This window comes from Lissotriton helveticus, chromosome 9 (assembly GCF_964261635.1).
Source record: "Lissotriton helveticus chromosome 9, aLisHel1.1, whole genome shotgun sequence".
Lineage (NCBI taxonomy): Eukaryota > Metazoa > Chordata > Amphibia > Caudata > Salamandridae > Lissotriton > Lissotriton helveticus.
The window spans coordinates 547,051,966-547,063,970 of NC_136070.1; the positions used below are offsets into that span (position 1 = coordinate 547,051,966).

General features: G+C 40.0%; 1 protein-coding gene across 1 annotated transcript in view; it reads left to right on the forward strand.

Moving 5' to 3' along the window:
- Nucleotides 1–12,005, forward strand: part of POLA2 (DNA polymerase alpha 2, accessory subunit) — a 273,226-nt gene that overhangs the window by 113,249 nt on the left and 147,972 nt on the right. Inside the window, exon 11 of the mRNA XM_078660428.1 lies at nt 8,009–8,133. Coding sequence (XP_078516554.1) covers nt 8,009–8,133 — 125 coding nt within the window. The remainder of the gene's footprint in view (nt 1–8,008; nt 8,134–12,005) is intronic.

Sequence of the window (12,005 nt, forward strand, 5' to 3'; positions counted from 1 at the left end):
GTAGGAATGTCTTCCACTGATGACCTCTTTATGTAGAAATGAGTGTCATCCAAGAACTGATGTATAGTTAGTAACTGTGGAATCTAGGCCTAGTCTTAGTGCTTCCATGTAAAGGTTAAACCTGACTGGGGCAAGAATGAATCCTTAGCGAACACCTGAGATCAGGTGGGAGGTTCTAGAGGTATGTAATGGAAAAATGTGTAATGTTAAAGGTTCACTTCCAACACATGCCGTTTCACCTTGTATCGTTTACCTCAAATACATTCGAGGCTGGACTGGCACATCTTAAATTATTTATTTTTTTGTTGAATTTTTTTGAGGTTGATGGATTTTTTTTTTTTTTAAGTCATTCCCTTGGTCCTGCACGAAGCCACAAATATTAGCATTTACGTTCTCATACACACTGCCAATGAGAGTCAACATCACGCTTCACTATGCGCTGCCTCCACCAATTAAGTAACAATTACCTGATATTGCACACGAGAATATGCCATGTCATGAGATGATAATGCCTTCAATTCTTTGAATCTATATTTTGGACACTGGGTGACTAGGGATACAGAACAAGGTGGTAGACAACAAATCTGCTGCTGCTACACCTGAGATCAGGCACTTTTTCAGAATGATGGGTTAGTAGGGATCTTTAAACTCTCAACCTGTGGACATCATGAAACTCATTCAGAAGTTGCGGAAAAGTAACGTGGGCAAGAGTTAGTCGGATACATCGCAGTTGGCCTGTACATTTGATTTACGAAGGTCCCTCGCAACCTCAAGTATCCGTTTAGCTCTATTGGCTTCTAAGTACTGTTTTTGCATTTCTTCTTTTAAAATTAATTTCTCGACATCTACTGATTTGATTTTTGTCGTTTTGGTCTTGTGTTATTCTGATAAACATTCTCTATTTTTCTAAACCTGTGCGGAGTCTATTTGTGGTGTATTCGTGTGTGTGTGTGTGTGTGTGTGTACAAATACTTTACAAATTGCCTCTTCAGTTAAGCCTGCCTGCTCTGTGCACAGGTTAGTTTAAAGTGTGTTTATAGCTTACCCTGACTAGGATTGTGGTCTGTTCTTGGACAGGGTGCATACTTCTGCCAACTACAGAGCCAATGTCCAACAGTCACCACTTCAAAATAGAGGAGATTCTTATATTTCCTCAGGGCACACAACTAAGCAAATATCCAACAAATTTATGACCATAATACCCACTAACTTTGGGCTATGGAGTAGCATGCTACTCCTCATTTAGCACTCCATTGCCTCGTCCGGGGTAGTATGCACAATATATATGCAATTATAATACAATACAATTACAAAATTGAATCTGTTGTTATTTAGACTGATTCTGACCCGATGCCTCTACCAAAATGCAATTACTAGCAGAGGCTCCATTTTCATTTTGGGGTCGGAGGATCAAGGTCGCAACGGAGCCGGGCAGAGTGGAGGCGGTGCAGCAGGTGTTATAGAGGGTCCTCTTCCCTGCTAGCGCCTGCTAAAGCGGCACGTGGCTGAACCCTAGCCCAATCCTTGTGGAGGGAGTGTGAGGTTGTGGGGAGTGCACTAAGCGTTGGCGGCTCCAACAGTGTGCGTAGACGGACAACGTTGGGTTGGAGCTGCTTGCACCATGGGATGTACGCCTATCAATCAATCAGTGTTCAATAGATCCTTTATTGGGTTAAATAAAAACCACAAAAGTATATCACATGCATAAAAAGATAAAAATTACATTTCATCATAAATACATATCTTTAATATTTAAATACTATACAAGGATTCAATTTAAAAATACCTTTTTGCATAATTTCAGCTACTTAAACATGTTTTCCCAACTTCTGAGAGCACCAACCAAAACGCATACTACATTAAAGCAACTTTTGGGGCACTGTAACATTTTGAAGGTTGGTCAGGGCTGGTTTTAGTTGCTAAAATCACTTCCCTTGAGCGACGGTAAAATATAACGTTGTCTTAGGGTCTGCTAATCAGAAAAAATATAAAGTGTCACCACATGAGAATGGGCCTTGGTCTTCTAACTTATGTTGTCCCCAGGGTTCTGCTAAAAGCCAGTGCAAAGATTCATTCTAAAACATTTTAAAAGAAAGAGGTGATGGGGTGATATAATCGTGATTAGGTAGGGCTCTATATAAACATCTGTTTTTAGGAGCATATGCTCCCCTATAATTTCTCCTGTTGATTGCCCAACTGCTTATGGGCATGTTTGTCGCAGCTTTGACCACTTGTCTTGACACCTCAAGTGCCACAGGTTCGGTGGGTCGTTGCAGTTGGAATCGCTGAGGTCCCTGGTTTCTTGAACCTCGGATCTCTGAATTGTTGAGTGCCATTCAGGTGAATGCTTTGGTGACTGGAGTCTAAAGGAGCCTAAAGGAAGCCCAAAGAGTTGTCGGAAGCAGGTGTGTTGAGCACATTCGGCTGTGGTGCCTGTCTGCCTGATTTTACTTCATTTCATTGCTCCTTCCCGGTACTGGCCCTGGCACTGTCACTTCCCCACAAGGATTCCCCTGCTTCAGTTATGAGCCCAATGAAAGAATCCGCAACCATTGTGTTTGACAGCGGTTGTATCTTCGCAGAGACTGTTGAAGTGCAGAGTCCAACATTTGAAGTACAAGGCAGTGGTATTGAGGCAGCAGGCAGTAGGTGTGATCAGCCCAGGTCTTGCTATACTGAGCACCCTGTCCCTTGGATAGTAGGGCCTCTCCCTTTTATTTGCAACAGGTCTTGCTCCCCACTGCTGTCTTTGTGTGAAGCACGTTGGGTCGTTGGTGACTACAGTGGACCCCGTGTCAAACATTGCTTTAGTTCGTACTACCTCTGTCACTAGAAGAGTCGAGTGATAAGTGGCAGTTGTCGTAGTCAGGGAGACTGGGGTCACGGGGAAACTGTAGTGTTGTCCTGGGACAATGTGAAATTGCGCTGTCCAGGCGGCGCCACTGTGGCCCCTACCTTTCCATGTTGCTGCTGTACTGTGCATCTCTGTTGCCCAAGACGTTTTGCAGGCTAGGTCTGTCACAGCCACAGTTTGTTGAGATGACTTTAGGTACTTAAGAATTACGATTTCACACAGCCACCTATCCAACATCTGCTATGTAGGTGTATGACCCTACTGCCGCCTCTCATGAGGTTTCTGCTCCATAAATTATTTCTACCCCCAAAATGTTAACTATTCCAGATTTCTTCCCCTCGTCCAAGAGCAAAAATCCTAAGAAAAATATGGTAAATGTTATGGATTTGGATCTTGTTGGAAAGAATGTTACTGTGCACGATTTAAAATCTCTTCATCATTAAAGGAAATCTTTGGGAATGACGAGATACCGGATCACTCCTTGTTACAATCTGCAGCATTGACTATGAACAAGCTGCCAAGGACAAAGGCAAATCACATGTCTATTTTAATGGCTTTGATCTTACTCCGCCATCACTTCTAACTATGAAGTCTTGTGTTCATTCTATGCACCAGTTACTGTAGGAGTTGGAGTTAAATGTGGCCCTAATTAATGTCAGATTTGATCAATTGAAATCTAATCATTTCACTTCGCACAGAGGTTCACAACGATCCTAGATTGATTGTCTTTGTCCAATATTTTTGGGCCAATTTGGTTTTGAAATTTGAACTGTATCCTAATTTGAAAGCTCTATGTAACCTTTTATCTTAGGTTTATCAAGCCGGTGGACATAATAGCATCTCCCTATGAATTACGCTGCCAATCGGACAGTATTTGTTTGGAAGGATGTCCGGAGTGATAAATTAAAAAATTGGCTGCAAGAAACCCCTAATAACATGAACATCCCTTCTTTTGAAGGTCTACTGATTTATTTTTAAGAGATTTTGTCTTCTAGAGTACACGTGCCTAGGGCATCCTGAAGCTCACTAAATAAACCCTCTGCCGTTGGATCCAGTAAATATACTAAGTTTCAAAGACGACTATTGAAAAATAATCAGGTGACCACGTTTTGGCATTATCCCTATCCAGCAGTTACTCAATGAAGTATGTGCAAATTATGGTTTCTGAAATCAAAACGTGTCTAAAAAAAAAAAAACTCCAATCCCCATTGATGAAAGTACGTTTTACTTCAATAAGCTATATGCAGTAACTGTTACTAACTTACCTAATACGAGATTGCTCTCCTTTGTTCCAATTTTTTCCCGACTTGAGTTCACCCAGGACGAAATTGTGAATACAGTTTTAGAGCTTAACTATAGTAGAGCTCATGGGCCAGATGGCATTCCTGCTTGCCTAAAGCAGACTCCACATTATGGGCACGAATTCTCAAGCTGTTATTTTATCATTGTTTGAATACAGATATGGTTCCTCAGTCCTGGCAAGGCAGTATCAATATTCCTCCTTATTTATAAAAAAAAAATCCGGAATCTGCCAAAAAACTATCGGCCAATTGCACTTTTGGACGTCACAGATAAGATTTTCACAAAATGTTTGCTAAAACGCTTAACTCCCAGGGTAGAAGCAGCTCAGCTTTTGCCAACTGAGCAATCTGGATTTCGCAAGATATGGCCCGCAATTGATAACATTGCTGTATGAGAAATTTCATGAAAAGGTCAATGTGGCATATGTCGGCATCAGCAGCGCCTTTGATTCGGTATTCTCTGGTACAAACCTAAATAATTCGGAATTCCGCGTGAACTGCTGCACCTGTTGATGACCCTACACTGGTATAAGTTGCAATGGGTACTATTAAGTACTGGAATCAAATATTCTGATACAATCTGAATTAATAATGGTTTAAAACAGGGCGCTATATTGGCTCCTTTCCTATTTTCCATGTATTTGTCCGACTGACCATTATTACTGAGCAAAGGAATTAACAGTGTCTCCACTCTGTTGTATACTAATGACCTGGTTTTAATGTCATTGACTCCGACTTTTCTGCTGCTGAAACAGCTTGACATTTTAGCCTCTTTGGAGTACCTCACAATCTCTCAGTCAAAGAGAAAGCAGTCATAATTATGATTGTAGGAGCAAGAAGGCTCAAATAACCCAGATCTTGGTGTTTTAATAGGGGTAAAATAGAGGTTGGGTACACTTATTTGGGAGTGAAGATTTCAAATGATCTTCTGTGAGCTCGTCGGGATAAACTTCAATCTTCTAAAACAAAGTATATAGGTATTGGCCAATTGCAAGTTTTTAATGCACAGGGAAAGAGATGTGGAATAGCTATTAAAGCTTTATCAAGCAAGTGTTCCCCCTGTAGCATTGTAGGGTGTAGAGGCAAAATAGAAGTCTTCCCTAAATGTTCTATCCCACATTGAATCTGAATTGTGGAAGCAATATCTTGACCTCAGTAAGTCTAGCTCAATTGAAATTATATGTCTGGAGCTTGGGCTGAATGGGATAAAAGTTAGAGCCTATTCCCAGGTTATTTGTTATTTTTTTATAATTGTTTTGTAGCTCGGAAAAATCACCGACCAAGATCCTATGAAGAAAACTTTCACGGGATAGGAAGGGGACCTATACCTTTTGGCAAAATTCCCATTGCTTGAAGCTGATAAATTTGGACTGTGGGAAGGTGCTTTCATGTAGGAAGAGTAATAAATAGAAGCTATGCTTGAAAAAGGCCATGAAGATGAAAAGCTTTTAGATTGATCTTGAACCATTGTTTACAGATAAAAGATTGCCATTGACTTCTGTTTGTTACCTATGATATTACGCAATTCAACTTAAAGGCTAATATATGTTCGACCAATCAAAAACATTTTATGAAATTTAAGTTTGGCCAAATACCATTAGGAGTAAATACATGGATCAAAAAAGGAGGGGCTTAATTTCACCCAGGTTGTCAATATTGTGGTGCTGAGATACAGGATATGAATCAAGTTTTATTCTTCTGTCAAGGACTTTTTAATTTGCAAGGAACATTTATTTATCTGGTTTATTTTTAAATATTTATTAGCAATGCATGAGGAAGCCTTTTATGGATCGTAAATTCACATGCTGTGAATGTCTTCTATCGTTTGATGAAATATTCCGATCTTTTCTTGCATTGTGATGTTTTTAATGGATTTATGCCTAATAGTGATGCATATACATTTTTGCATCTTTTAATCTCTTAATATTCTATATGTATTTATATGCGTTATCTGTGGTTTAAGAGTGTTCTGTGGAAGCACTTTTCTGGATAAATATGACTAGTAGTGTGTCTTTTTTTTGGCTTAGACTCTACAGGATCTGGGTTGGGTCCCTCAGGATACTGATGATCAAGAGGAAGGAGATGCCCTGCTTCCTCCTCGTTATACTGATGATGTATTATAACTAGACCTACAAAATTCCAGTGTGTGGGGTACATCCCCTGAAACCGAGCTTTACCCACCAGATGTACCTCCAATGAAATAAAGTGCTAATGTACACAAGTGTTCAGGAGGGCAGCTGAGGTGCTAGAAGTGCAGATGCCCATCTAAGCAAGTCATATGTTCTCACAGAAATTCTTTAGCCAGGCCCTATTACCGATTGAGCTTTTATTGCCTTTTAATGAAGCTGTTACTTTCATGGCTGCATCGTCTAAGTCCTGTACTCTGCGACCAGTTTTCAGATGAGTACCCTGGTGACTTAGATCTGCGACCAATGACCATGCTTTTTTGCCTACTGAGAGCTTCATTCTGCAGGCTTCCACTAGCAAAGTTAAGTCTAAACCCCTAGGAAATATAACAGGATTAAAAGATTTAATAAGAGAATGTTTGCATTTGCAATTTTGGCCCTGGGGTCTGTAAACACTGTATATCTGGGCAGTTACTTATATGCTTTCCTTGACCAGGCCAGCAATATATTTGCGTTGTTAGAACACTTCTTTGGCACAAACCATACATGACGAACAGAAAGCAACAACGTTTGTGATTCATGCTGGCCTGGATAAAAGATTCCATTGGCAGGGTGTTGGCACCAGCGTGATCTTGAGGAGGAACACCAAGGAGATGTACTAGATTTTCAGGCTACGAACAGGCAACCTTAATGAACGTGCCCTTTGAATCTAGGCTTTCTGGGGAAAAGGGAGGTTCTGCTCTAGAGAGGTTCAAATACAGCCAGGGCACCTCACGATGCTTAGGGCTGAGGACACAAGCAAAACAATTGCCCCCATGTTCTGTAAGTTCATATGTTACCTCTTGGGCTGGTCTATAGACAGCAGCTATATCAACCAATGGTGCAGCAATTAGTTCAGTCTTTTTGTGGATGCTGCACCAATGTGCAGAGCCGCGGTGGCACCAGTCTTCCATTCCCTCCTTTCTTACTGCAGCAGCTACCAAGCCACTTTTGTTTGTCCTTGATGGCCCATGCCAGCCCGGTGGGGGCAGGATCAAACATTTGATCCCCAACTGGAAATCCATTACATGAGGCAAATGTGTCCTACAGATAGTTTAGAGAGTCTACTTCTAGGCTAATCAGATTTAGAAAACTACACACTGGGGCTTTCCTATCTGTCTCTAATTGAAAATGATCTTCCTTAGTAAGTTCATGCTTTTATTCAAGGTAAACCAGCCTGAAAGACAGCCCTAACATTCTTTTTGCAAATACCTTGCCCCTTCCTGTGAACCCAGGATGTTGTTTGTGGGTTACAAGGTAAGCTTGTCGCTACCTTCACTTCCAGCATTGTTGTTGAAAATCATATTTTCTTTGTGTCATTACTTTTGTATGAATGTTGCAGTTAAATAACTTTATATGGACCTCTGCCTAAAATGCTAGAAATTGGTTGGTCTAAATCCTTCTCTTCCACATCTCCTGTACCGAAAAGCTGTAAATACTGTCTAAAATGCTTAAATACCTTTTTTTCTTTTTATTATTGCTTTCATACTCTTTTCTAAAACTGGATATAATGCCTCTGATCTGAGGAAAGGTCAGAGAATATGAACTGAGACTGTTCCTTGCAGCCTGGATTGTTTGTGATTAACATCAGCAGTTGAAGTATAGTTATGCATCTGATAGTTGTGTGGCAGAGACCAGGGGGGATATTGAATGCATTCAGCCAAGTAAACCAACTGTTCCTGTTTTAGATTGTGAGCAGCAGATGGTCCTGATCGCCTGTGGACCCTACACAACGTCGGACAGCATCACTTTCGACCCCATGATGGATCTTATCGATATTGTGAACCGAGACAAGCCGGATATTTGTTTTCTGGTGGGTACAATAGCCCAATATTCTTTGCCTTATCCTTCCAAAGTATCACTTCTCAAAACCTGGTCCATTTGTCTTTGTTCCAATTCTCTGGTTGACACACTTGGAATTGTTTTTATAGAGAAGATAAATCAATATAACATTGGGTCTTCCATCAGAGGGTTGCTTTGTCATAATTATACGCCTGTTCTTCAGTGTGTCTTCTCAAATGACCACATTACAGTAATTTTACTTTGGATGTGTTGGTTCAGGTTGAGGAGGGAGTTGGTTACAGTTTTCCTAAGTAGAGTAGGAAGGCTCCCCCCAGGTAAGGTGGAATCACCCTAAATCTGAGCGGATTAATGAGAGGTTAGTGGTGGAAACCTTAATCTTGACATGCAGTTTGAATAATCAGAACATGGACTTGTGCTTTAATGAAGGCCAAGTTCTTGAATAATGTTGACACATCCGTTGCTCAGATGGCTCCTAATGTGCGTCACAAAAATACATAATCTTCAGATCTAGACAGGCGGGTTAATAGTCAATTAATAAAACCACCTGAAAGTATTGGTATGTCCCGCCATTAGATCTCTGTGCAAAACTACATGTGTTAGAGAACCTATTTCTGAATGTTCGGATGGCCTTCAAGACCCTGCTTTGCAAGGGTCATTAAGTTACACCAGTGAATGTATGGAATTTCTATATTAAATTCTGCCTGCTTGTGTACTAGTCTTGTTACAATGTCTGCTGTTCAGCTACTTAGTATTTGGCAGTACTCACCAGAAGCATAGACACTTGGAATATCGTTGATGTGATGAAGGGTCGTGAAATCTTCCTTTCTTGCTAATTTTTCTATGCACATTGAAGATATTTTCCTTGACACAGTTTTCTGGAGAAGCAGCTCTGTTTGCTCATACAGATACTTCTTGGTAGAAATTCATATACTTTAAACAGTCCCCTATCATCATTCTGTGACTCCCAGACTTGGTTTTTTATGAAATTAAAATGAATATGTTCAAAACAGTATTTTAGGTACCCATCCACCTGCCCCCGCAGGCCAACATACTAAAAATATGTCTTCTCTTCCTCACAGATTATTTCTTTAACTTTGAACAAGAAAATCCACCTACTTCGTCTCCCTGCTATTCATGCAGACAGATAAGAGGCATATTATTTGCTTTATTTTTTTTAACCGTTGAAAATTTCCCTTATCCACGTACATATCTTGTGGCCAGCCGTGAAATAGTAGGTAAGCTTAATACCCACGGCCAAGCACCTGCAAAGAACAGAAGAATCCCTGTTCCAACGATGTGCTCGATCTTCCAACCATGTACTCAATACTGTGTGTGTGTGTATATATATATATATATATATAGATATAGATATAGATATATATATATATATATATATATATATATATATATATATATATATATATATTCACTGAAAAAACCATAGGTTATAGACCATATATAGTTAGGAATTAGCATTTACAAAACCTTATTTTACTCACACAAAACAATTGAAATTCGCATATATAGTTAGTTGCACTAACTATATATCGCGCACCCGCAATCCACTGCTGATCATGTCACATATTACATCATTCATGACATGGTCAGTGACATCACTGATGACATCACTGATGACATCTCAAATGACATCACTGATGACATCACTGATGACATCACTGATGACATCTCAAATGACATCACTGATGACATCTCATTTGACATTACTGATCACATCACTGATGACATCATTCATGTGATAATACGATGAACCTCTTCAGACTCTAATATACCCTTAGATACACTCAGTGTAAACAGACACAGACTGTCACTCATCCATGGAGTTACTCACACACCTAGTCAGTCATGCAAAGAATCAATCACACCTCCATTTCCTCAACTATACAGTTATACACACCTTACTTATTCAAACATATACTAACACATATTTACTCTCTTATACAATCCCTGATACAAGTTCACAATGACCCATACAGCCAGTCACACATTCACTGGCTCTTATGCACAGTTATTTATATAAGTCAACTCTCACATGTACTGTGTTTTACATATGTACTTACTTTGACATGTAGCACTGAGATATCCATTCACTCACCAATACACTCATGCACACAGTCAACCGCCCATACAGCTGTTTCCACATGCACTTTTGAACCCATACATCTAGTGAATCAACTGCTCACACATCTATGCACAGAGTCATACACCTCCCAGCCACCCACACACACACACTCATTCTCCCATACAAATACTTGGGCAACCAACCAATAACCCATATAGTTACTCATATAGCTACTGATCAACACATGCAGCAGTTTACAGAACAACAGACATAATGATGCACAAATTAAGACAGTTTAGTCACTAACCCATGCACTCAGTGAGACACATTTAATCACTCACTCATACAGTCAGTCATGCACCTACTAAATCCTTCATCCAGACACTTATACATCCACTCATTCTTCAATATGTACGACATATTTTAACTTTACAGAAACATACAGTCACTGGATGTTGTCATCAGTGATGTCATCAGTGATGTCATTTGAGATGTCATCAGTGATGTCATCAGTGATGTCACTGACCATGTCATGAATGATGTAATATGTGACATGATCAGCAGTGGATTGCGGGTGCGCGATATATAGTTAGTGCAACTAACTATATATGCGAATTTCAATGGTTTTGTGTGAGTAAAATAAGGTTTTGTAAATGCTAATTCCTAACTATATATGGTCTATAACCTATGGTTTTTTCAGTGAATTTTCAAGGTTTTGTAAATGCTAATTCCTAACTATATATGGTCTATAACCTATGGTTTTTTCAGTGAATTTCAATGGTTTTTTAATAGCAAATATCAAAAGCTGTAAAATGTATTCTTCTTTTAAAGGAAAAATATATTTTATATGTATTTAATATAATTTTTTTATGTATATAAATTTTTTGAGGGAACAAATTTATCAACTATCATGCTGAAGAAGAGTGTGGGGAAAAAAAACAAAGAGGAGGACTAAGAGGAAAGAACAATCAGTTCACAAATACAATTGCTTTAAAGCATGAAGTGCTTTTCCACACATTTACATTTAAATAACCCATATTAGAACATACAAAATATCTACAGAGGAGACGGTGTACATTGAATTTTAGACTCTTCATTGGTACCTACATGTTGGTACTTACATCACCCACACAACACAACAGCTCTATTCAGAGCTAACCTACCTCAAAGCACTCTAAAATATTATTTCACTATTTCCCTTGGTTTTCCCCTTGTTACGCTTTCCGGAACGCTACCCGGTGCGCGGTCCGGGCACTAACAGTGCGAAAATTTGAAAAAAAAGGTTGGTTTTTTTTTACATATATGGGCCTCCTCAGCCACCCTCAGAAAACCTAGGGGGTCAGGATATGTCTCCCGTGCCCCCTTATACCCATTCCCAACATTGTTTATCCTCCATCTTGTGACTAAATTCGTCCGAAACACAAGATGGCGGACTCCCTTTACGCTACCGGTGAGCTACCCGGTTCGCGTACCGGGTAGCGCTTCCACCGCGAAAAATAAAAAAAAAATGTATTTTATTCTTTTGCCCCGCGGGGCCCTTTAATAGCCCCCACATCAATCCTAGGGGGTCAGGAGGCGTCTACCTTGCCCCTTTCATTCATTTCCCCCTTCGTTTATTTCCACCTCTTGTCTCTCGATCCTACCGAGAGACAAGATGGCGGCTGCTCCGGACTGTTTAGAATGTTGAGAGTCACCGGAGAGCCAATCCGCTTCTCCTCGCGAAGTTCCGTTACGCGTCTGGTACGTAAACCGGGGCGCTAACCGGGACGCTGTCACAGATATATATATTTTTTTGAACGTTA